This window comes from Eptatretus burgeri, unplaced genomic scaffold, assembly GCF_056783735.1.
Source record: "Eptatretus burgeri isolate ZD-2024b unplaced genomic scaffold, Ebu_testis_v1 Ebu_testis_scaffold_3156, whole genome shotgun sequence".
NCBI classification, from domain to species: Eukaryota; Metazoa; Chordata; class Myxini; order Myxiniformes; family Myxinidae; genus Eptatretus; species Eptatretus burgeri.
The window spans coordinates 586100-613277 of record NW_028225104.1 but is presented as its reverse complement, the minus strand read 5'-3'; the positions used below and the strand labels follow the sequence as shown (position 1 = coordinate 613277).

At 46.2% G+C, this 27178-nt stretch overlaps 1 protein-coding gene across 1 annotated transcript; it reads left to right on the top strand.

Annotated features, from left to right (window-relative positions):
* The first annotated feature begins 7252 nt into the window (after positions 1 to 7252).
* On the top strand, positions 7253 to 18101 carry LOC147006708 (uncharacterized). The gene is made up of 9 exons (XM_085868171.1): positions 7253 to 9242; positions 13033 to 13107; positions 13204 to 13320; positions 13468 to 13536; positions 16520 to 16594; positions 16692 to 16808; positions 17090 to 17161; positions 17252 to 17420; positions 17518 to 18101. Exons 2-8 carry the CDS (start codon positions 13089 to 13091, stop codon positions 17356 to 17358), a joined length of 576 nt encoding a protein of 191 aa, XP_085724297.1. The 5' UTR covers positions 7253 to 9242; positions 13033 to 13088; the 3' UTR covers positions 17359 to 17420; positions 17518 to 18101.
* The last annotated feature ends 9077 nt before the right edge of the window (positions 18102 to 27178 follow it).

Here is a 27178-nt window from a genome sequence, read left to right as displayed (position 1 = left end):
AATTGGAAAAAGTGATCACACGAGTGGCGATCGCTCATCGATCGCGATTTTGTATGTTCGTGTTTTCATCGTTGTTCATCGAGTGACGTTGGCTTGCGCAGTTTGCGTGCACCGTCCCATTTTCCGGTGTGTCGGGCATCTTGTAATCGATGGTGCTTCTTCATCCGAAAGTGATCCTGATTAAAGGCGATTCTACAACAATGCCTGAAGGTTTCTTTCAAGCTTCTGAGTCTCACTATCTGCCATGATCTTTCCTGGGAAAGCCACATTCCCAACCTGGCCTCCAAACCAAAGTCAAAGTCAAGCAGTGGCTGTGACGCGAGAACCGTGGAATGCGAGTGAAGTGAGAGGTTGTTTGGGTCTTGTGAACTAATGTGGAAGGTTTATTCCAAACCTCACTATTGGTCAGGAGCAAGACCCAGGGGGGAAAGGTCTTTCTCAACCCACACCACATACAATGTTTGTTTGCATACTCTGTTACACCAACCTCTCTGGAGCATTTCTACGGTGGGTGTCACTTCGAATTGTGGTATACGTTTTTTTCTTCAGGCCATTTTGTTTCGTGGGGTTCAAATCAAGTTTTCACACCAATATGAAAACAAGGTTGAGAGGTGATTTGATTTAAACGATTGTATTTTCCTAAGTATACATGTAATTTGACATGATATACATGGATGGAATGAGAATGGATTATACTACATATAGACTCAAGTTGCTATGGGTGGGGTAACATTCAGAATGTGTACATGGAATCCAAATAATGTGGAGAGAAGCATTCTCAGTAATTCTCCAATGAAAATTTGACACCAACGTATGAAAATATCTGTTGCACAAATACACAATAAACCAACGACCACTGTGTCGTATGGATATTCTTCTAGTATACATCTGTGATTCAATTCCAGAAAAAGGTGGCTTCATGAGGGGGGGAGTGGCCCTTTGGGCAAACGCGATCAATACTGCAACATTATTGATATGCCTTCGACCTTCTGATATCCGAGATAATACCACGTACCACAATTTTTACAATCCCAGCAAGTTTAGTCACCATATCCGATTGACTCGAGATTGTGACTCAAGTGATAAATGGACAGATATACATATGTGGACTTTACATTGTTCTCCTGAGAGTACACACACACACACACACACCACTTCACTGATTAATGACACTCAATCAGTGCAAATCTAAATGTGTCCAACATGGCATAATTAAGGAGTCTAGTCCTCAGCTTCATCATCGTCGTCATCCTCTAACATGTTTGAAGGGTGCTCGCAGTTTTCAGCCATGCACGAACAGGCCTCGGTACACGAAAGTCCATTCACCCTACACGTGCAAACAGACCGACGACAGGCACTCTTGGCGCAATGGCAAGTGCTAAGCTCTACAAGACCTTTTGGTGCTGGGTCTTTCTCCATCGATAAAGGTTGAATTATCTCCTGGTCATCGTCTGTCACTTCCCATCCGTTGCCAACTGGGTCTGGCAGATCTTGTTTTGCATACAGACCCTGGCGCCACACCAGTGTTTGATAGTTATCCCGTTTCATGTGTAGTGACATACTGTCGGATGTAGGTGGGAGTCCCTCGTTTCTCTGTTTCTTTTGACAGAAGAGCCAGTATCGAACCATGTCACACGTGGTACCAGCGCGCTGGACACTCGTATACAGATTGCATATAAACTTCTCACAATCACTTTGTCGTTTCGGTAACGGACGGCGTCTGTCCGAGATTTTGCAGTCCTTAGCTCAGGGCTTTTGCGGAGTATTCCGAACGAGGACTTCTTGCCTATACCAGAAAGAGAACTAGTGCTATCGCAACCAGTCAGTGCATGGTATTCTGGAAGGGTGGTGCACAGCTCTGGACCCAGGCTGTTCACAATGGAGTGAACCTGAATATATCTGAGTTTGTTCTTTACCCGAGTCTGGAACCAGAGCTCATTACACCCTAGCTCCTGGAAATGGATGACGCAAAGTACCATCACATCAGTGTCGGGTGACTGTATCACTACTCGGCTACTTTCAGAGCTTGCTTGTTTGGCGTGTAGGAGTATTCTCGTGTCTGCCTCTTCATGATCAGATTCCAGAGCTTGTAACACCTCACACGCGCCTTTGGAAAGGTCCACACATTTTTCCTTATCCTTGAAGTCACCGCCGATAACCATGTGAAGGCCTTCCTTCAGATCGGATTGGCCTTTTTTGCACAAGAACTCCGAAAGAAAAGGACATTCATTTTCACTGGCCTTAAAAGTGCGATGTTTGATGTTTGACTTGCTGGTGTACTTTGAAAAGCATACTTTGTGATATTTTGCTTCAGCTGCCACAGGTCACCGTTTACTCCACGGATTATATGCAACATATTGTAACGGAAATGGCCCTTATTGGACTACAAAATATAGGATTAGCTCAGATCCCCCATTGAATGCATGTGTAGATAGGTTGTTTGGTGAAATGGTCATTATAAGTGTCGGGAGATGTAAGAGACTGTTTTTATGTTCGTACAGTGGTGGTGAAACAAGGGCTCCCTCTTCTTCCTCCCTCTACGGACAATAGGCCCCGTCCAGTCGGTTGAGAGGGTGCTCGTGTTTTGGAAGCGAGCGAGTGTAAGAGAGGCTGCCTGCACGTCGAGCCGGCGATCGACTCTTGTGGGGAGGTGATCGACAGGCTCGGCCTGCATCTGGCTGTGGAGCCTCCGTCCTTACTCACCTGACGGCTGGGCACGTTGTCGATCCGCCTGGGGAGCTCGTCACCTCGATTTGGGCCTTGTCTGGTGCACAGGCCAGGCCTGCATTTGTGTGCTGGACCGAGAGAGATCGGCTGAGGCCCATCGTTGATCTGGCGGACTTGTGCCGTCGACATTGCGCGGGGCCAGAACGCGCTGAGGAGAGCGTGCGCATGCGGTGCCTTGAGGGAGCAAGAGTACGACGCCTCCATTTCACCACGCGGCACGTTCGAGCGGGAGTTCAAATCCGTGGAAATTAGCCTGTTGCGAGCGACGTTCGTGCTTTTGACACTGTCCTCTCGTCCATGAGACATCACCAAGTACTCTGTCTTGTCTTGCATGCATGCTGTTTGTCTGTCTGCTTTTGTCTGCATGTTGTCTAAGGCATATTTCGGTAGCGACCCCCTCGAAACCTTTAGTTCGTGGTTCCCCAGTTAAGAACGGGTTGAGGATTGTTAATAAAACCATTATCGTGAATTTTGCTTGTGTTGTTGTGATCCCCAATGTTCCCCAATAAATCTGGTTAATTCGTATGAAGTTGCTGCTATGGATTAATTTGTGTCACGTCGAGGAACGATCCGTTCGATTGGCATATAAAACCAAAAATGGTTACAAACTGGCAGAAAACGCTCGGCATCTGACACAACCAGTCTGTAACCAGGGTTCTATTTCCCCAACTGGCAAGGTACAAGGATTACGTTGGTATCGCGATTGAAGGCGCGTGACTCGAGGCCTGTGCTGAGCCGGCCGGCGTTATAAACCCCAGAGACGGTGGTGGTGAGGGTAGCGCCAAGGACCGGGTGAGAATCCCGCCACCCCGGATCGGCAACAATATCTTCATCGCCTAAAGCTTCAGCAGAATCCTTGATAGATTGACACACTTCAAATGTGCTCGCATTCAGCATTTCTGTCACTTTTTTGTGGGACCTATTCTTGCAGAACATGCACTTTGACCAGTCTACAAGACTCGACTATGATGTGGACCGTCTCCCAAGCTGATCTGCGTCCATCGTATCCGATCCCGAAACTTCAGACGGCGACAGAGATGGTCCTCTTCTCTTCGCAGTAATATCGAGATTGTGTTTGCGAGTGCAGGACTTGTAGCAATTTGAATTCCAGAATACATCCATGGTCTGTAGTCTCTGTAAATCTGGAAGCCGTCGCTCATAACGCTCATCTTGCCTGCACTGCAGTGCAGAAACGAGCCTCTCGATGGAAGTGCTCTGTCCCTTTCGAAGAACATCCTGTGAATCTTCTTGACAGAGTAAACATTTGTCATACTTTGTTCTCTTTCTCTGTTTTCGTGGTGGCAAATCAGGAAGCACGCAAGCACTGCTGGTATCGTCATCCATGTCTCCATCAAATCTACAAAATCATACGAGGTTTAATCCCTCACAGACTGCAGTCTGTAGCCAAGAAGACAAATTAGTAACAGGTCAAGATACTTCAAGATGAACGTCCAGGTACTTTTGGAACTGTTCAACTACCTGAAACGAAAAGAAATGTTATTATAACAATCAGCAGAAAGTCATTACTCTTCAAAATGGTACATGCGCAAACCATAGATAGATTTAGGATACGTTCTTTGCCAACGCGGTCTTGCTGCGTATATTTAACAGGCAAACTGTCTCAAGATCACAAATAATACATTTTGTACAGAGAACGGCACAAAAATTATGCATTCAACAGACATTCAGCAAACAGAGAAATACAAAACCACAAACACACTTTTTCGATTTGCCTGGTGAATTCCACTACATGTTTGTTGCGTTATGGGATTCTACATTTGAATTTCGACTAATACTTCACTGACAGTAATTTATATGTATGCACCAATCTCTTCTCTTTATATCCATGCATTGTATAATAATTGGAATGAACCAGTTCAAAAGATACAATCGACTAAAGCAACCCACCATGGATCACATTCTCCCATTAATGGAAAAAAACTTTATTTGACCCCCACCATACAAAATGGCCTGTAGAAAAAATGCTATACCACAATTTGAAGTGACACCCACCCTAAAACTGCTCAGGAGAGGTTGCCCTAACATAATATGCATTCAGACCTTATAAGTGGTGTGGGTTGAGCAAGACCTTATTTTAAGGCCGATATGGGAAATAGCTCCTTGACTAATTTGGAAAACACCTTGTCACCGAGCCGGATGAGAATTGCTTCCGCTTTGCTGAAGGGTTTCGTCCGTTGTCTAATGTAACATTTTCTGGATTTGTCATTTTTGGGGTAGATTCGTGGCACCCATGTCTAAACACATCGAGAAACTTCACTGGTTTAGAAAAAAACGGAGCCAGTTTTCCATTAACATTTTGGGCCTCCATTTTGAATTTCAAAATGGCTACCGCCAAAAATCTTCTTTTAAAAATAATATTGCAAATTAACCATAACAAGAAGCGAATACTTCGATATCGCGCAGCTGGTGGCAGTAAAAGTCGAGGTGAAGAATGATGAAACAATTTTGCAGTTACAAAATTTTAAATGTAGACACGGTGAATTAGCATGCATGATGGGAAGAGTTGTGACGTTGGACAAATTTCTATTTATAGCCCTCAGATCAAAGGGACGTACGAGGCCATAAGTGTGACAGAAGACACAGGACAGAATAGCCAATTATATAACAACGCGATGTCGCCACACCGTAACTATTCATTCAAATGTCATACAATATTTATTTTATTTTATCTAAACTCATTTGAAGGTAGGGGACAAAGATTCATTGGAAGCAAACTAAGAGCAGGAGAAATACTCTAAATATCTAAATAAATCTGGTTAATTCTTATGAAGTTGTCGCCATGGATTAATGTGTGTCGTGTCGAGGAATGATCCGTTCGATTGGCATCTAAAACCAAAGTGGTTACAGACTGGTAGACTCTGCTCGGTCTCTGACAAAGCCAGTCTGTAACTAGAACGGGCACTCGTAGAGCGCATACCTTCGCCGCAGCCACTAGTTACCTTTGTATTAAGTTCTCCACAATGCATCTCAATACAAATATGCATTTCGTGACCCCCATGACCTTTGATCCACAACCGCAACTGTTTGGGCTTTGGAGAGACAAGTTTAGACTGTTCAGTTTGTCAAATATGCCTGCCAGATATGCAAGGCCAGTAACCCATGTGGGGTCGGTCAGGTGGTCAGCGAGGGGGGAGCCGCAATCTGAGAGGAAAATGCGAACCTCCTCACGCAGTTCAAACAGTCTGGTTAAACTTTCCCCCGTGATAGCCATCTGACCTCTGTGTGAAATAGTAGAGATTCGTGTTCCGATCCCATTTCCTGGCAGAGTGCGGCAAACAGTGTGGTATTCACCGGATGGGATTTGATGAAGTTCACCACTTTAATTGCTGTTTGGAGAACATTGCGAAGTTGTGGCTCGAGGATCTTGCTGGCGAAGGCCTCTCTGTGAATAATGCAATGAGTGAATTTGACATGTGGCGCCACTTCCAAAACTTTAGTTTTCAGTCCCCTTCTTGTCCCCTGCATGGCGCCACCTCCATCTGTACACACAGAGATGCAATTTTCCCAACTTAGCCCCTCCTCGCGCAGTTTACTGTCCAGTTTGTTAAAAATGACACGACCAGTGCAAGTTCCTTCAAGTGTCGAGCAAAACAACATATCCTTCTACATTTTCCCCTCGTAGCTGTATCTTGCAAAAACAAGTAACTGTGCATCACTGGAAACATCCGTTGTTTCATCAATTTGGAGGGAAAATCTTCCACTTTTCTTCACTCGGTCAATGAGCTGCTCTTCAATGTCGTTAGCCATTTCACCATTTACGGGGTGTCGTGGGAAAGTCGCCCTCTGTGGCCCTCTCAACCCTCATTGGCCGGCGTCTCATGGGAAAGTCGCCCTCTGTGGCCATCTCAACCCTCATTGGCCGGCGTCTCATGGGAAAGTCGCCCTCTGTGGCCATCTCAACCCTCATTGGCCGGCGTCTCGTGGGAAAGTCGCCCTCTGTGGCCATCTCAACCCTCATTGGCCGGCGTGTTGTGGGAAAGTCGCCCTCTGTGGCCATCTCAACCCTCATTGGCTGGCGTCTCGTGGGAAATTCGCCCTCTGTGGCCATCTCAACCCTCATTGGCCGGCGTGTCTTGGGAAAGTCGCCCTCTGTGGCCATCTCAACCCTCATTGGCCGGCGTCTCATGGGAAAGTCGCCCTCTGTGGCCATCTCAACCCTCATTGGCCGACGTCTCATGGGAAAGTCGCCCTCTGTGGCCATCTCAACCTTCATTGGCCGGCGTCTCGTGGGAAAGTCGCCCTCTGTGGCCATCTCAACCCTCATTGGCCGGCGTGTTGTGGGAAAGTCGCCCTCTGTGGCCATCTCAACCCTCATTGGCTGGCGTCTCGTGGGAAATTCGCCCTCTGTGGCCATCTCAACCCTCATTGGCCGGCGTGTCTTGGGAAAGTCGCCCTCTGTGGCCATCTCAACCCTCATTGGCCGGCGTCTCATGGGAAAGTCGCCCTCTGTGGCCATCTCAACCCTCATTGGCCGACGTCTCATGGGAAAGTCGCCCTCTGTGGCCATCTCAACCCTCATTGGCCGACGTCTCGTGGGAAAGTCGCCCTCTGTGGCCATCTCAACCTTCATTGGCCGGCGTCTCGTGGGAAAGTCGCCCTCTGTGGCCATCTCAACCCTCATTGGGCGGCGTCTCGTGGGAAAGTCGCCCTCTGTGGCCATCTCAACCCTCATTGGGCGGCGTCTCGTGGGAAAGTCGCCCTCTGTGGCCATCTCAACCCTCATTGGCTGGCGTCTCGTGGGAAAGTCGCCCTCTGTGGCCATCTCAACCCTCATTGGCTGGCGTCTCGTGGGAAAGTCGCCCTCTGTGCGTGATTGGACAAGGGGCACGCCCCAGCGTTTCTGGGCGGAGTCCCGACCTGAGACGATTGAAATCTCCGCCCACGTACCTGGCTGGACACGCGCGTGTCACGGCGCGATGTGCGAAGTGAAGGAGTGAAGGTTTCGGTTGACTGGAGGCTCGATTTGTATTTCAAAAACCCTGACGTCAACACAGGGACGGGGCCCTAACTAGAAACACATACTTATCAAAATAACTAAGCTTCGGGACTGCTGTCTGTCTGTGTGCACAAGGCTTCCAGATTCGTAACAATATTACGTACACAAACAATGGTGGAGTTTTGATCTCTTTTCCCATTCATATCCCACCGCGCCGCCCAATCTCTTTCTATGAAACTCTTCGATGTTTATACATGGAGTTTCAAAGAGTGATTCACAGTTCCTGTGACAGGTAAGAGGTACAGGTGAGTGTGCTCACATTCGAAGTGCTTGGTTCAAATCCCGTGCAATGCATTAATTTATATATGGAATGAATAATTGATGGTGTTTGATGAAACGGTTGTTCATCGGTTGTTGCTGGTCAGATTGTGATCATGTTCACCTTCTGCATACCCGCAGCCATATAAGAATGTTATGAGATGTTACATCACAAAGCCTCCTCTCAATCCTGTGCTCGTGAAGGCCTTGACCTGTATAGAGCGGTGCAGTTGTTGTCCCATACACAAAATGTTTTGTTTAATTTCTCAAAAAAACTAAGATGTAAAAAAAAATAAGATGGAAGTGAAATAATTTCCCTAATATTTACAAAATTTATAACCTTTTAATTAATTTACATTTAAGTTCATATAAACATCTCTTGCTCCCATTGATCCGTTTGGATTTGAGCCCCAGATCAATGCAGCAGTTGTTGAATGATCAACAGATTGTGAGAGTGAGGATGTTGACCTCATCTTCAACACAGAAGGTTTCCTGAGTTTTCATTCAATGACCCCACACACAATTTCCCTGCGTGCTGTCGCGATGCAAAACCGAATTGCATTGGATTAGGTGATTGGTTGAGAATTCTGCACAGATATCCCAGATAATTCAGAGCACATTGCAAGTGCAGCAGATAACATTAAGGATGAGGGGGCTCAGTTCCACCATTATGATACTAAGGACGGGCTGTATTCGTGGCTCGAAGGAATTTTCGGAGGATGGGGAGCTCGTCAATTGCAATGGATTTTTACGGGGTTGCTTTGGATTGTCATTATCATTGTACCTGTAAAATGAGCCACGACCGCACTGCCAGCCTTGATTACCTCTTGTTTAAAGAGAAAGTCTGCAAAAATAATGGTTTCTTCGACCAACACCTCCCTTCGGTGATTCTGATTCAGAAGCGGTGTCCAATGATTCATTTGAGTTGGAACTTAAAATTGGAAATCCAGAGGTCAGCGTTATGAGTGTATTCTGTGATTATGGGAAATGTCCTTGTTGCACTCATTTGCTCTGTTCCTGAACCCTGCACAGGTGTGTTGAAATCAGCCGTGCTGCCCAAAGTGGTGGTCCGCTCCTGTACTGGCCCGAGGACCTCCTTCTACTGGAGCCTCAAGCAGGCTCAAAACTGTACAACCACCTAAAGCCACCTGCTCCGTTGGACAGGAATGGCGATGATGGACTGACTGAGCACCAACGATGGGTGCTGTGAAAGGGCTGCCCTAAAGGAATGCACACACTCGTGCGTGGCCATGCATTTCTAATTGATTAAACCAATAATTTTGTGTTGTTTTGCCCGAAAGAGTAAAACACGGGGGGAGTGTTGAAGCAGACTTTGTCTTTAAATGATAGTTTGCTGGAGTCAATTCCTCATGCAACTGATGTAGTCAATTAGTGCACTTGCCGATTATATGTATCCATTTCCTTGTAACACATTTATTGGAACCTATCATCAACATCTTTTAACCAAATGTAATTAGATGCATTTATTGGAACTTGTACCCAATGTTCTCTCGGGCTCTGCTTTCCACCTACCCCTCTCTCTCTCTCTCTCTCTCTCTCTCTCTCTCTCTCTCTCTCTCTCTCTCTCTCTCTCTCTCTCTCTCTCTCTCTCTCTCTCTCTCTCTCTCTCTCTGCCCTCTGTTTGATTTCTCCGTCTGGAATTGTTTTCATGACTCCTCATGCGAAAACTGGTCAAGACAAGGTCAGCTAGAAGTCGTTACGACCAAACTCCCTTCCTCCTCCTTTTGTTCTCTGACCTTCTTTTCAGCCCTGAACCGGCCCTCAACTTTCAAACACTTTCCTTTTGACAAAATATATATATATATATATATATATATATATATATATATATATATATATATATATATGTACAATTTTTGTAACTCGAATTTAGCGGAGATCATTGCGTGTGCTGCATCAATGCTCTACTGTTCCGTGATATCGCGAATAAATACTCTCTGATTGAGTTGTACTTGCCTCGAGTGGACATTGAGTATTTGAGAGTTAATAAGGAAGTCACCTTGAAGATTAAGAGTTCCACAAAACCATGATTCTTGGAACTTTTATGAAAGCGATTTGTGTTCTACAGTATTCAAGTACGGTAAACAATTCAATTGAAATAAAGGTTTAATGGAGTATTAATAAATTAATTCCAGGTTTCACCGCTGTTTTACCAAGTGTCTATGACATCACCCGATCTAACACGTGGCATTTGTTGTTCGTGCCTGGTGTTTGTGTCCTTTGTAACGTCCTTAAAAACAGTAAGTTGACTGTTTGTAATGATTTTCAATTTTGTTTGACTGCCAGGCAGGCAGACAGTATAAATATTATCCTCACTGAACATGTGCGATCGGGACAAATTCAGAGCCAATATTCGGGAAAACAGCACACTTGTCTTCCTATTATTTATTTATTTCTTTGTTCTATACCTTGTCGAGGTTCGTGTGAGAGCTAACACACAGCATGGGGGGCACGAGACGAGGAGCGGGAGAGGGAAACACAAAACATTACGGAGCAGAGACCTGAGGAGATCTGTGGAAGGGAGAGGGATGGGGCGGAGTACACGGGGTAAACAAGATGGACACAGGGACTTTCAAGAAGGGAAGAAAGGATTTTGAAGGAGGTGGGTTTGGGGTGGATTAACGGGGGTAGAAAATATTGTGGTTTTGGATGGGGGAAGATAAGAGGTGGTGGAAAACAGCTGTTTTGAAGACCTGGAGAGAAGAGTGCGATTGAAGAGAGTGTGGGAGTTTATTCCAAAGCCGGGAAAAAAGAGGAATGGAAGAGTGAAGGTGAGCAGTGATTCCAGATTGTAGGGAAAGTAGATGTGGGTGAGAGGGGGTGGGGGGGTGGGGATTCCAGACGCTCCTTTCGGGGAGACAGTGAGAGTGTGAGATTTGTCAGAATTCAAAGTCGCGTTCCAAGTGTTTGACCAGCTTGTGATCTTATCCAGGTCTGCAGAGAGTGAAGAGGCCCTGCGGACATATCGAGGACAGATCGGGGGGTGGGCGAAGCTGAAGAGAAGACAGAAAGACCACCGACCTGCCTGCGGTGAGAGGGAGAGAGAGAGAGAGAGAGAGAGAGAGAGAGAGAGAGAGAGAGAGAGAGAGAGAGAGAGAGAGAGAGAGAGAGAGAGAGAGAGAGAGAGAGAGAGAGAGAGAGAGAGAGAGAGAGAGAGAGAGACAAACACTCAGCTTCATTGTGGGAGATACCAATGATCCGAAGAGCCCTGGTTTCCTCTGTGTGAAGTCGAGCGAGGTGTGAAGTGGGAGGACTAGCCTCGATGGTAGAGCAGTACTATTTCAGGCTGTGGATGAAAGTTTGTATGTGGTTAAGAGCTCAGGTGTGTCAAGGATTGACTTTACAAGACAGAGAATGCCAAGTTGGAAACTGGCTTTGGATGCCAGGTTGGAAATGTGGCTTTCCCAGGAAAGATCATGTGAGAAAGTGAGACCCAAAAGCTTAAATGAAATGACTTCTGAATGAAATGGCTTAAATGAAATGAAATGAATGAAATGAAATGTGAGATGGTCCTTTCGGAGAGACAGTGAGAATGTGAGATTTGTCAGGATTGAAAGACGTTTCAAGTGTTGGACCAGTTTATGATTTTATTCAGATCTACAGAGTGAAGAAGCTGCTGCCTGCTGATCTGAGGGATGACAGATGGTAGGCAGAGGGTGGACTCATCAGTAAAGAGATATAGAGGATTTTCCAGAGTCAGAGAGATCATTGATGAAAACCAGAAAAAGAACAGGGCCCAGAATGCTACCTTGAGGAACTCAAGCCTGGACAGGAAGAGGGGATGTCTGGGGATATGGCTCTGATTTCAAATCTTGCATTGAGGACCTCCATCCATTGTTGGGAGAGCAGAAGCAGCATATCCAGGGAAGAGTGACCTGGTCTGAAACCAAATTGATGATCGGAAATCAAGCCATTGGAGAAGAGGAAGGATTGAATGTCTGAAGCGATGATGGATTCCATAACCTTGCTGGTCATTGGGAGAAGGCTGATTGGACTGAAGTTGCAGGAATCTGTTTCTTGCACCTTTTTTAGGCAGATCAGTGATGTTTGCTGATTTCCAAGCAGATGGCAGAATCTGGTGAGCAGGATCAGCGTCACGAAAATGAGCTGCATGTCCATACAGCCGCAGCTGACACAATGCAGGTAACAAATCTGATTTGAGTCTCTCCCAGCAACCGCTCATTGGGCACAAAGTCCGACCAGCATTAGCCAAGGATTCTCCGAAGAGACCTGGTTCCAAAGGAATTAAATCTCCGTGTCAGATCCCAAATCAGAGTCCAAGTCTCACATCCGTAGAGCAAGACTGGAAGCACCAAGGATCTGAAGACTCAGGCTTTCGTCCACCTGCTCGACAATGCCACACTCCATGATCCAGTGAATCTATGACTCCCCAGGCCCGACCCAGACGTCTATTGACCTCTGACTCACAGCTTGGTACCTTGGTATTATGGCTTGGTACCTGACTTGGTACACGGTCATCACTGCCAGCAGTTATGTCAGGGGAGTCGACGAAACCCTTATTTTTTGAGTAATTTTGATCGGATCGTCTTCAAACTTCATGAGAATATAGTCCATGGTCTGGCGCTCAGCTGATTAATTTTTGGTGGCGATTGGCCTTGACCTTCATGGTTAGCACCTTAGGTCAAACATATTTGACCCCAAGGTCAAATTTTCAAGTTTTAGGAACCATATCGTGTAGTACCTCAAATTGAACACCTCGATGAGTGATTTCTAGATATGTCAAGCTTGAGACATTATGACGTCATTTGGTGACGTTATGAGGCAAAAGCATATTTTTCATGGTTACTCTGTAGAACGATTCTCATCGGAATCTCTCGTCGGCAGATATTCCTCAAGGAGTCGCTCCCGGTGGATGGCAGCTCTGTTCACCTCAGTGTGACCTTAAAGAAGTCACACGTGGTCACCTTTTGGCAAGATACGGGTCACCCTGCGGGTGACATTGGTTTATTGTCATGTTCTCATATTTATTCCAACATGTGCATCGACAGGTGAAGGTGAACCTGCACCTGCACCACCTACTGACATTCCCAGAAAAACTCCCGGCATGACATCGACAATGAAAGGTATCATGTTTACTTTTCCTCGTAAAATGTCTAACAGGAGCTTTTAATCCCTTTACTAATTGATCCAAGAATTGAACATGTCACCTGGCTCTACAGGTGAGACAACTCGTGCACCTGGCACCACAGGTGACACGACTCTTGCACCTGTGCGGAGTGTCGTACATGTAACACACAAGCCACCACGTATCACCATCCACCCAATTCCCCGCACAGGTTAGTAGGTTTGAGTTGGGAGTACAGGATGTTCGTGGGTTGTATTGAGGTTTGATTTGCTTGTCCGCACCATGTCGTTCATGTCCACTTTGGTTTGTCTCATGTTTGGAGTTTGCATTATAATATTATTATTTATTTCTTTATTAGAGCTTCCACCGCCCGTTATCCAACCTGGAACATTTGCTGATGTGAGTCAACTCCGTCCCATCTCTACAGGTAATTGCCATTTTTAATTAGTTTGATTTGTTGGTTCTCATGTTCTTTCGATAATTTTTTTTTAATTTCCCACCGGTGCGACCCACCTTTACCAACTGATTGTACTTTCGGCCGATGTTCTGCCTGCTTGTCAAAGCTTCAAGACTAACATTGCATGAAAGAGAAAACATTGCAAGATACTGTGCATTCATCGGTTGAGGTTATTTTATAAGCTGATTACCGGTGCACGTGCACGTTTACCATGTACTGTGAGGAGGTTGGAGGAACGTGTATTGGGGCGGGGGGGGGAGGGTGAGACATCCATGTCGGCAGTCCTTTTCCAGGTAGATGCCATGGGTTTTAATAGTGTTACGACTGTAGAAATTCGCAGAGCACCATATAGATCCTGAGATCAGTTATGTCGATAAGTCTGTGTTCAGATAGATTTCCCCACCGATGTTTAATGGGAAATTATTCGTGTGATCAGGGCTGTGATGTTTGAGTTAGCCGTTTTTCTTTTGCTATCGTTATTTTGGACCAACCGCATGTCAACCACCACAACCACCTTCTCCACCATCGCCAACATCCCCACAGACAACGAACAACCACCTTCTCCACAACAGTCTTCAGAACAACCATCTTAACCACAACCGCCCAACCACACCACCCTCACCACCACCACAAAACGCCAGCCACGCCACCATTACAACAACCACGGTAACCACCACCGCGTTTCCACCTCGGCACACGGTTGCGGGAAGCCTAGCATTCGTCGGGGGGAGAACGGACGATGGCCTCACCCCTCCCCCCAACGACAAACCCTGCGAGAGGAACGTAAAGCAATGACGCCCTGGAAAAGGCAAAGAAAGGCCCCGATCGAAGAGAAAAAACGCCCTGCTTCTAGAAGTTTCCCGCGCGTGCTGAAGAAGGGGTGGGAGAGATCGGGGCGGATGGAGCTCGAGATAAAAGGGCGCGCTGAATGCAAGGTTTTGGTTGTTGTGTGTAGAGGAGAGGGAAGAGAGTTGGGTCAGAGTTGTGGGCAGTGTGTGGAGCCGCGGGAGGGAGCTGGAGAGAGCGGAGCGCAGCGGAGCCAAGGAGCGCGGCCTACCGTACCGTGCCTTACTGTGGGTCGCTGACAAGGGGACGTCGAGGGTCGCCCCAGAGAGTCACCACGAGGGTGAAGGTAACCAGCCCGGCCTCTCGGAGCCATTGGTCTACACGGCTCCGTGCTTATAAAGACCCCAAGAGGTCCAGTCTACCCCCTTGTCTTTGACAGGGTTTTTCCTTTGTTTCTTTGCATGAACGTTGTGGCGCCATGTCCGTAAGTAAACCTGTTGTTAAGTGCATTGTGTGCATAATAGATAGACGGGAGTAGCTCTTTTGCATTGCTTTTGTTGGTTGTATACTTGTGTGCATGTTCGGCCTTGCATAACTGCATACCTGCATGACTGCATCACTGTTTACGTGTGCTTTGTAAATAAATGTGCTTGTTTGAATGTTGACCCGTTCGTTGCGTCCTTCTTCCCTTAATTGAGCTGCTGTTCTGCGTTCGGAATATAGTTGGTTTTTAAATAACCGATAATATAATCGGGTCCAACGGGGCCTCGCAATAATACCTGCTCGGTTATCCCAAAACGAAGCGAGCTGCTTAAGCGGCTCGTTTCAAGCAGGCCCCGTTGAGGTACACTCTGCCCGCGTGATTAATTTGGTATATCGACAATTCGGCGATTGACCCTTTCGCTCAGATAGAGTGTTGACTGAGCTGTGGTATGCTCAAAACACACCCGAAGCAGGATTCCGGCGTTTGATCCGGAAGGCTGCGACTCGATTGTCCGTTCGGTGGGCGAGGCGGCCGCCATTGGCTAGAATCGGTCGTCCGCACGCCGGCGGGCGGAAATCTACAACAATATTTAAATGCCCCCTCCCGGTTTTATCTAGAATACGGCGGTTACAAAGAAAACATTGTGGTTTGGGTGTGTTGTATCATGATGATAATACTCTGCGATGCTGCTATTCCTCCCCTAACCCTGCCTTCCCTCCCCTCCACTCACACTTCCTTCACTTGCTCTTACACTGCCTCCTTCCCCTTCTGCTGCTTTCCCATTCCATCCCCTCACACCACTTCCCCTTTCCCTTATGCAGCCTCAATCCCCCTCATGCCTCATGCTGCCTCCCCTCAAGCTACCTCCCTCCTCTTGTCTTCATGCTGTCTTCCCCAACCTCACGCTGCCTCCTCCCCCCCTTTCATGCTGCCATCCCCTCCCCCCCCTTCATGCTGCCTTCCCTTCCCCTCACACTGCCTTCTTTTCTCCTCATGCTTTCCTCCTCCTCAACCCATCCCACCACCATACAACTCTCTGGGGGTCGAGGAGAGGACCAGGGGTCAAACAATATGTGAATTGGACAAGTTAAAGTTGTTTGTCTGTTTTTGCTGGTTTATATTAGTCAGACCTGCTGCTCGGATCAATTCCACAATTCGTCTCTCAGGTGAACAAGAGATTCTAGAGATTATCGTATGTGTGGAAATTAAAGAAAGGCACAAACACTGGTGTGGATTTTTCAAACATTGAAAGAAAACACTTTTCCTTCCGTTCCCCTTCCCTCATACTTACCTCCTCCAAAAGCCCCCCTCCTCCCCTACGGACATATATGGGCGGTGACCGGGCGTTGTTTCGTTTGACCCGTTTGAACATGATGTTTTAATGTTCCCAATTCCACTCTAATCCTGTACTAATGTCGGCATTTGGGGACCATTCCCACCCCACCCCACCAACCCCGCTTTCCCTCAATTCCCCCTATCAAACCCATGTCCAGAACAGCCCCTCCCCCTCCCCACGACCTTCCTCTCTCCCCCCTTTTATCACACTCCCGGAGTGTAGAGTGACGTGTCGTGAGGCCCTCGCTCTCCTCCTCCCCTTCCTCACTTTCCCCTTAATGGAGACCTTGAATTGTGTTTGTGTGGATTCTCATGTTCTCATGTTTATTCCAACATGTGCATCCACAGGTGAAGGTAAGCCTGCACCTGCACCACCTACTGACATTCCCAGGAAAACTCCCGGCATGACATCGACAATGAAAGGTGTCATGTTTACTTTTCCTCGTAAAAATGTCGAACAGGAGCTTTTAATCCCTTTACGATTTGATCCAAGAATTGAACATGTCACCTGGCTCTACAGGTGAGACTACTCTTGCACCTGGCACCACAGATGAGACGACTCGTACACCTGTGCGAAAAGTCGTACCTGTAACACACAAGCCACCACGTATCACCATCCTCCCAATTCCCCGAACAGGTTTGTAGGTTTGAGTTTGGAGTACAGGATGTTCGTGGGTTGTGTTGAGATTTGATTTGTTTGTCCACACCATGTCGTTCTAACTAAACACAACGACAGGACGTTTGTCCACTTTGGTTTGTCTCATGTTTAGAGTTTGCATTACAATATTATTATTTATTTATTTACTCCCAGATTCCACCTCCCGTTATCCAACCTGGAACATTTGCTGATGACATTTCGCAATGCACGAAACGAAGCCATCCTTTACTCCCAGAATTCATTGCGTTCTTACCTTTCAGGTGAACCTGCTCTCGAAGGAAAGGTAAACAACCCTTCTGCAGTAGTCGCAGCTGCTGTAATTGTCCCACTACGTAAGTATACTTTGCTCCATCCTTGACTCGGACGATTTTCCATTGATTTGTCAATGTGCCGCCAAGCAGGTGATCAATGACATTTCACAGGTGATCTGAACAAACTGCTCCCCCCCGGTGCTAGTTCTGGCTTGCGCTGCTGGGTTCTACATCTTCCGCAACCGGCGCTTCCTGGAAGTCAAAACTACAAGGTTTGAGAACCTGATTTACAGGAAGACTCCAGGTGGTGAAGAGGTTAAAATGGACTGCTCATCCACAGGTGACCACACGTACCATGATGTAAGAAACGTTCTTTATGAATCAGGTTTATCAATGGCTGTCAGGTCACTTGTCTTGACATTTTGTTTTGTTTTCAGATCGCCGGAGTGAAAGATGAACAGCGCTGAAGATGCTGCAAGCTTGACCACGGGTCGCACCTTATGGTGTTTCTCTTTTTGGGCTTTCGGCTGTGAAATGTCACCGTCGACTACCTGACCTTGGTTGTGAATGTGAAACTCCATCATATATTTTTTTAATTATTTATTTATTTTGGTGACATTGAAATTTCACCGGTGTTACTTGTTTCACTAAACTCGAGGATACTGCACGACTTGCACAAGTGGACTTTTTTTTTTAAAAACGAAATAAAAATTTAATTTCCTCTTCATGTTGGCTTTAGTTACCTGTTGTTGAACACGTCCAGCTCAGAGCACCTGTCAAGCCGAGCTACTAAAGGCTGGCCAAAGTGTGCGGAGAGTTGTAATTTGTCATTTTTGGAGTTAATTTACATACACATGGAAATTATATTGATGTTCTGCACTGCTGATGCCAAATGTGATTGTCTTGACTCTGATTGTATCCAAATTGCTTTGGACATGCGAAGGAAACATTTGGGGAAAAAACAATTTGTTCGATCTTGCCGGAGTACTCCTGTTATGCTTCTTGGGATTTGCATGTGTATGCTCCCCCTCGTTGTGCGTTTCTGTGTGTTTGCTCTCCTCCGAGCCTCGTTGGTGTGCACTAAAAGAAAATAAATTAAATTAAGTTATGGCTGGGAGACCACTTCACCGATGACGTCATCACTATCTCCCTTATACACCCCATGGGGAGTAAATGACGTGTCCCAAGTTGATGACATCGCCGACTGGGCATCCTCCGTGGTGCAAAGTCCTTCCTTCCTCAGCCCACCTGAACTCCTGACCACATATAAAGCTTTCATCCGCAGCCTGATGGAGTACTGCTCTCCCCTCCGGGCTGGTGCTCCCGCCTCTCAGCTTTATCGGCTTCAAGCTGTGGAAGCTGAGTCTTTGGGTCTTTCACTCTCAGCGCAGGCAGGTCGGTGGTCTTTCTGTCTTGTACCGTCTCCTCTCCGGCCTCGCCCCCACACCACGCCCCCCCCCCTGCTCTGTCTGAGATATGTCCCCATGTTTCCACAGGGTGCTCAAGGTCCGCCACCTTCTTCTAAACCTGACATTCCCTCATTGTAATCTGAACTCCCTTGTTCTAAACCTGACATTCCCTCATTGTAATCTGAACTCCCTTGGTCCAAACCTGACATTCCCTCATTGTAATCTGAACTCCCTTGTTCTAAACCTGACATTCCCTCATTGTCATCTGAACTCCCTTGTTCCAAACCTGACATTCCCTCATTGTAATCTGAACTCCCTTGTTCTAAACCTGACATTCCCTCGTTGTAATCTGAACCCCCTTGTTCCAAACCTGACATTCCCTCGTTGTAATCTGAACTCCCTTGTTCCAAACCTGACATTCCCTCATTGTCATCTGAACTCCCTTGTTCCAAACCTGACATTCCCTCATTGTAATCTGAACTCCCTTGGTCCAAACCTGACATTCCCTCATTGTAATCTGAACTCCCTTGTTCTAAACCTGACATTCCCTCATTGTCATCTGAACTCCCTTGTTCCAAACCTGACATTCCCTCATTGTAATCGGAACTCCCTTGTTCCAAACCTGACATTCCCTCGTTGTAATCTGAACTCCCTTGTTCCAAACCTGACATTCCCTCATTGTCATCTGAACTCCCTTGTTCCAAACCTGACATTCCCTCATTGTAATCGGAACTCCCTTGTTCCAAACCTGACATTCCCTCATTGTAATCGGAACTCCCTTGTTCCAAACCTGACATTCCCTCATTGTAATCTGATCTCCCTTGTTCCAAACCTGACATTCCCTCATTGTCATCGGAACTCCCTTGTTCCAAACCTGACATTCCCTCATTGTAATCAGAACTCCCTTGTTCCAAACCTGACATTCCCTCGTTGTAATCTGAACTCCCTTGTTCCAAACCTGACATTCCCTCATTGTAATCTGAACTCCCTTGTTCCAAACCTGACATTCCCTCATTGTAATCTGAACTCCCTTGTTCCAAACCTGACATTCCCTCGTTGTAATCTGAACTCCCTTGTTCCCATTCAAGTGCTGCCTTTGTCGGGATCAGATCAGGAAGTTCCATATCAGGTGCAGCTGATGTATCTCTTCCATGAGCCTGATCCTGTCAGTCTCTTTAAGCTTGACCTCAAGTTTTGTGGCTTCGCTGAAGATCATGACGTCAGTATCACGTTTGATTCCAACCAGCTCGTCCACATTGTTTTACAACTCCTTGCACTCACGCTTGAGCTTGTTCCTCCGATTCATCGCCATTAATGTTCCCCGGGGATTCCCTCTCCACATTCATGCAGCAGCACAACTCCGGAAGAGAACAAATACATCAACCCATGTGGCACGTCGACTTGGTGACACGATGTCGGTGGAACGTCGTCCGCCAGGCTGAACATCCCACTGACAGGTCGTTCACGGATTCGGACCTGAACCGAATCCGAACCGAACCGACTCATCCGTCTGGTTTAGTCATAACTCGTCCACAACGTTTTGAGACGCGATAGTTATCGTACCTCCAACAACGCTGAGTCTATGACGTCACAACTTCAGGTTCTGCCATTATTTATTTATTTCCAACTCATGAAAACCGTTGCCATGGACACGAAGCCCCGCCCACTTCGAGCAGCCACATCAGAAGAGGAGGAAAGCTGGTTCGTCGATGGCTGAGGTCGAATCCCTGAAGGTTTTTGATCTCATCCTCCATCACTTCGGGACGTCCATGGTGATGCAACCAACCTTCATGGAGATCGAAAATCGATGGTATCACCAAGTGATGCGATCAGGGGATCCCTGGGAGGCTCCTTGAGTGGTGTTGAGTGTTTTGTGGATTCTCAGACGAGTGATCTCGTGGATTGTTTACATCGTTTGCTCACAGTGGAGTGAGAACTGTTACAGGTGAACTTACCTGTCCGTACACGCCGTGGGGGTCGTTTGATTGAAGTTTTACAAAATCATTCAATGTCGGTGAACATCACGAACCTCCCAAAAAGGATTTGTAACTCGAGCGACTGAACAAGCTTGACGGTGTGTTTGCATTTTAATGTGACGTCACAACCGGGGATGGTAAACAATCTTCTTCCGAGTGGAAACATTCTATTGTGAGTGTAGTTGGGTGTAATGGTCTGACGGGATGGTAAGGAGGCAGCGCACTCACCCTGAGCTGTCTCGCACGGGTTCGAATCCAGAACCAGCTATAAACTACCACCCTGGTGTTTACCTGGTGGGAGGAACCATCAAGGTGTGTGTGCCGTCGTCCCTCTGATGGACGTTAAGCATGGTGGTCTGTCTGCTCGGTGTATGTACGTTAAAGATCCCACGGTGTGCTTCCTGAAGAGTAGGCAAGTTATCTCCGTCATCCTGAACATAAAACTTCACCAAATTATTGCTCCAACTTTCAGGGGGCACTGCATCAGCAGGCGTCGAAACTGTTGCCATATCCTCAACAGGGCATGTCTTCACTGAGCCGTCTCCACCCAGGATGTTTGGACGGTTCGGCCAAATAAAAAATAAAATACCAGTCGATCGTCCCCGCCCGCTTCCTTTAATTATTATTTGTTATTTTGTGAAAACAAACAAACAAACAAAAAAATAATCGCAAACATGTCGGAAGGAAGCCGTGCAGTGAAACCGCTGCTCCGCTCAAAAAGTCTCCCCGCGGGGGACTGACGGTTACTTCCCCCAACAGGCCAAACAATCAACCACTAACTCTAAAGAACAACACAAAAACTAAACAACAACAACACAAGAAAATCGAAACAACAACAGACGAGAAACGAAGAAACACGGCGGGTTCGAAAGTTTCTTCATTTTTGACAGAAGGAAGGACACCTGGTACATTCAGAGACGGCGTTCGTCATTCGGTGGGGGTACCCATGAAAAACACAACAATGGTCCGGCCAGTGAGCCCCTGTCAACCGGTCATCACACTAATATATTATACAATGGGACGTCTGTCTGTCTGTCCGACGTCGATGTATTCAGTCGTTACTCATGAAATCTCAACCAATCAAACTTGCCAAGAGGACTACGGGTCATTAGGCAAAGGTTGTAGCGACTTAATTTTCCCTCCTTACCAGGAATTCCGAAGGTGAGGCGACGCAAAGTCTCTAAGGCCAAGGGAATGAAAGTCCGAGAAGTCTAGAAAGGCCTACTAGAAGAAAGTCCTATCGTCCACCGCCCGCATGCTTCAAAAGCTGCCGCAATAATTTTCATTATTTCAAAAAAATTTCATTATTTGCAAAAAAAATAAACCCTTGACTCGAGTTGATCATCATTCTTCATATAAATCACCAAAAATGGTGTTTTGTTAACCATTGTCTATCCCCTTCTTGGCGCCAAGCCGAGAAATTCCGAATATGTACGAAGTTTAAAGTTCCGAAGTGATCGATCAATCACAGCGCACCTATGACTCGAGATCGAATCGAGAAAAATAGGAGTCAAAAAGGTGAGAATTTAGTATAAGAACATGCAATTTTTTTAACGAAATAACATATCATATCAATTTATAAATGATCGGTTACACTGTTTGTTACTTGTGTTTGAATGGATGACCAAGATTACATGAGATATTTAACCTCCGCCATCGAAGATGGACGGAGGTTGCTGTTTTCACCCCTTTCTGTTTGTTTGTTTGTTTGTTTGTGAGCAGTATTACGGGAAAACTCCTCGACGGATTTCGACAAAACTTGGTGGGGGGAGTTAGGTATGGTCCAAGGATCATGCCATGAGATTTTGGACTTGGTCCAAAGTCCAATATGGCCGCTATGGCGGCCATTTAAAAAAAAAATTGAATTTTTGTTTTTGCCTTTCTACATGTTTTAAGTGATTTCCAACCCCCTCCCCCCCAAAAAAAATGTTAGAGAAAAAAAAAATTTGCAACTTTTTTTTCAACAAAACTTCGATTTTTAGCTCACCTGTTCGAAGAAAAGAGAGCTCTAGCGATACCCCCGGCGTGAGCGTGAAAATGTTAAATTTTTTGTATTACGGAAAAACTCGACGGATTTTGACGAAACTTGGTGGGGGGGTTAGGTATGGTCCAAGGATCATGCCATTAGATTTTGGACTAGCTCCCCCTCCCAAAAAAAATTGTTAGAGAAATTTTTTTTGCATTTTTACATGTTTTAAGTGATTTTCAACCCCCCCCCAAAAAAAATTGTTAGAGAAAAAAAATTTTTGCAACTTTTTTTTCAACAAAATTTCGTTTTCTTTTTTTTGCTTTAAGTGAATTCCAACCCCCCCCCGCCCCCCCCCAAAAAAATTGTTAGAGAATTATAAAAAAAATTAATTATTAGACGTCTTTTAAAAACGATAAATGTATAAACAGGCGAGCATTGGGTGGCTTTGACACCAACTCTGGTTTTTTTTTGCATTTCTACATGTTATAAGTGATTTCCAACAAAAAACATGCCAAAATTATAATTGCGGCTGATTTTGGAACTTCAGGTGGATATACCCACGTTAAATCAATTTCTGTCTCAAGGAATCGAGTTATGACGAATGAATTGAGTATGTAAATGTTAAAAGTAAAAGGGGCATCCACGCACTGTTGACGTCAAATTGAATGAATAGGATATCAGGTTCACTTGAGTGACCTTGCAGTATTGGCGGCGGAGGTTTTGCACACGACCGAGTGCTCCCCCTCGAGTTGAAGATGTTTTCTCCGATTTCTCGCCGAATGTGCATAGCATTTTACAGCATCATGATGAATGAACTGCTGCTGGTCGGTCATGATCGAATGAACCACTGAGCTGGTGTTGTATTTCTTCAATGGTCTTCTAGAATGCATGTCAACAGACCGTCCGTAGTCCTACATGCCATACCTTCCCCAATACCTGCACGATTTTGTCCTATAGTCCATTTTTTTGAGCAGTCACGTCTGCCTGAACATGTTGTGCGCATGCACAGTCTTTCTGGCGGGATCGTCCCAGGCGTTGCGAGGCAACGACACAGATGCTGAGAATTTTAGCCTCTTGCATAGTAGGATTCCCCTTGAACTTTGAATTGAATATCGAAAATCCAGTCCATCTCAAGAAAACGCAACTCCAAGAAATTCTTGCAGATGTGGAATACACATGTGGTCTCCTGTTTGGTATGTTCAGTGAACCATTGTTAAAACTCTAGATTTGAGTGATGTAGAATCATGTATATCAGGTTCTTCTGAACTATGATTGTGCCATCTCAGCCAAGCAATCTTTGGTCAAGTGCTTGGGACTCCATATGTTCTTGTCTTCACTGATCAGTTTTCAATCTTCCTTTTCAGATGATATCACCCCGCCAAAGGGGTTGGAGGTATTTATCAAAGACCATGATTGTGGCGACCATATCGAGAAACTCCACTACGCATGTGGATTTGAGCCCATCTGCATATTCTGTGATGTAGACGTGGAAGGAGTTGACGATCTGGATGAATTTTACCCTCAGTGCAATGACTGCATTGAGGAGCCAGTCAGGAAGCGTTTATAAGAAGTGTTGAACGTTCATGTCGAACCTGACATCTGTACAAGACTGGATCTCAATTTTTGAATGTTGTAAATGCAAGCTAAAGTTCGATACACATGTTTTATATTTCAGTATGTGTACTGTTGTATCTATAAATACTAAGAATTTACACTGTACTGAAATATAAAACTGTGAATAGACCCTTCTTGCATAGAAATGGCAGATTTTTGTACTTTTTCTGAAATAATGAATAATTTAAAAAAAGCCTCATGTATTTTTCATTTCATAAGGACGGTATTCTAGGACTTTCATTCCCTTGGCCTAAATGTGTACCGCGTCGCTGCTGATGGTGGTGGGAGAGGTGTTCCGAGTGACGCAACAGAACCCTCTATTGTATCACGGCTCACGAGTAAGAGGACTCCGTGGTATTGTCACACTCGCTTAGCTTATGTTGCTTTCGTCTTAATTGTGAAAAAATTTCGGAGGAATTCCCATTTTATTGCTCCCCCCTCCCCCCCCCACCATTGGAAAGGTGTATATATCGCAGCTGAAGTGTCTGTCGTTCCACCTTCCCGTGCCATTTTTTCCAAAGATATCTCAGAATAATGATAACAGCATCTATCTATAATTCCAGCAATCTGTGTGTGTGTGTGTGTGTGTGTGTGTGTGTGTGTGTGTGTGTGTGTGTGTGTGTCTGTGTGTGTCTGCGACTGCTGTTTCTCGACAACCACTTGTCCGATCTAATTGAAACTTGCCAGGTATATTGCTGGGGACCTGAGTATGTGCCTTTTCAAGGTTTGATATTAACCGGACAAGTGGTTCCCAAGTTATGGCCATTTATTTACCAAACCAATGACAGGGCACGGTGTTATGACGTCACGATTGACGTCACAATTGTTTTTTTTTTGCACGTTCTGCCACGCACGTACAGGCACGCACCAGTCTTTATAATAATAATAGCACAATAATTGGTAGTAATAAAAAGAATAACGTGCTACCCCACCCCCCCCCCCCGCCCTCTGGCCGCTCCCCCTGATAAATTTTAAATTATTTTATGTGATTGGAATAACGGTCACACACCCTGGTCTCACCCGACACCGCCAGGCACACAAACACAAACTCACACAAATCGATGATCCATGGGGTGTGTGCTCCGTTTCCAATGAGTGAGCTACCGCTTGCTGAGCCAACCGTTCCTTATCAACGGTTTCGTCGGACAGCTTGCTTGAGTGCTTAAGCGCCTTGGCGAGCGGAACGGAGCACACCTCAGCACACGTGCTCGGCCGAGGAACCCCTTTCTGGTTCTGCTGCTTTGTGTGATTAAAAAAGTTAATTTCGGGAAATTTTCCCCCCGATTGTTGAGCCTTTTTCCGCTTTTCTGCACCGCTGAAACTACTACAGCACTACTACCCCAGGGTAGTTTCGTTTCATCCTTGGGACAGGTGCTCTGATTTACAAGAGCACGACGTTCCACCTTGCGCGTGGGTTAGTCCATTGACTCATGAGGGGTGTTTTGTGATTATTGTTGAATTTGAGTACATTAAATGTAGTTATTATTCCACTTGCTTTCTCCACTCGTCCGAACCCTTCGTCCATCCATCCATCGGGACCATACTCTGTGCAGCGTAGTTGGTGCTGCCTCAGTAGTCTCCTTGGATATTGGACACAATCCTGGACGGGTCACCACTCCGACACAGGATACCAGCAAGTTGGCACTCATTTTGCCGACCTCGGAAGGATGACAGGCAGAGTCAACCCCACCTGGTATTAATTCAACGTCCGAGGGGGATTTGAACTCAGGATCCCAGGATCCCAAGCCCACCACCCTGACAATTAAGCCAACACCAGGCATGCTCACCCTCACCTCCTAATTTTGTAACACCGTCCTCCTCTCTCGTTAAACGTCATTAATCCATGATGATGTCACAGTGCTTTCTTTCATTCAGATGGAGCGGTCCATTTGCGCTGTGTTTAACACCACTCACAAGTTGATACGTTTTGTCGGCCAAAGTGAGACCACCCTCGGGGGCCCCGTCTCGAAAGATTGTGAACCACGATAGGTCGTGTGGGGGCCCCTTGTCATCTCGGGGCACGGGATGCACCCCCACCCAAACCCCGCCTCTGGGTTTACCCCACTTTAATCTGGAAGATAAACTGGTGTTTTGTTTTAATTTGGCCTTAGGGATAGTGATGCAAGACTCATTGATAGTCTGTGTGTGTTCATTTAACTCCATTGGTCTTTCTTTCAACCTGCCCCTTCCCTGTGTCGCCCCCTCCCAACTATGGGCAGAGACTCTTTGATCCCGGTCACAAGGCTAAAGATAAGATGAACAGCGAGCAGCTTCCTGGTGTTCCAGACGTGACTGGGGACCATGTGATGCCTCCACCCGAGTCCTCACAGCGCAAGACCATGTAAAGATGGAGGGCCCACGTCCCTTCCACACATCCCTTTACTGGGACTTGTACCTGTGGTATTCCACTGAGGGAATACCTGTCCAGACAGGTGATGTGTACAGTGTTCCGATTGATTTGGTGTTCATGTTGGTTTGTTTTGTTAACTATTATTCCAAGCCAAGCCTAAGCGATGACGTTGACTCGTTCAAACCTCCCAAGCGATTGTTTTTGTTCTTGGACAATTTGATTCCTGAGCCTCAACACACTTGGACGTGTCAATAGTTTGTTTCTTCACTCTCAGACATTTTGTGTTGAATTATCATTAACTAAAACTGGTTGAATCATTTGAGCATTTTTAAAAACTTGTTTTTAACCTTATTTACCACCGGTGTGAGTAGACTGTTCTTGTTCATCCCTGCCATTCTTGTGGCACATCTTTGTTGAGAAAGACAAGAAGTCAGACCATAAGACGACTGGCCCTGACGAGCCAACCAGAGTGCAGATCCGTCTGGACGAGGTGTTCCACACCTTCAGTGTCATGGTGACTTTTCATACGTCGAGCGCGATGGTCCGAGCGAGGAAAGCACCTGCAGAAAAGGATTTCACAAGAGATCACTCGGACCATGACGCCCGTGTCACATCAACATCTCAATTCCATGATTTCGTGCCATGGTCAAGCCAAGCTTTGTCCCGGCTCAAGAGCCTGAAGTACTCCACGAATGTACCGAGGAACGTCTTCATGATCTCAGGCAACACGACAAACTGAAGTCCCCATAAATGAAGGGTGCTCATTGATGCGGCACCCTC

Bases quoted from the DNA above. Each gene is read 5' to 3' on its own strand.
- LOC147006708 (XM_085868171.1), top strand. The intron at 13,321-13,467 runs GTTAGTAGGTTT...TTTCTTTATTAG, and splicing joins CCACCCAATTCCCCGCACAG to AGCTTCCACCGCCCGTTATC. The intron at 16,809-17,089 runs GTTTGTAGGTTT...CTTACCTTTCAG, and splicing joins CCTCCCAATTCCCCGAACAG to GTGAACCTGCTCTCGAAGGA.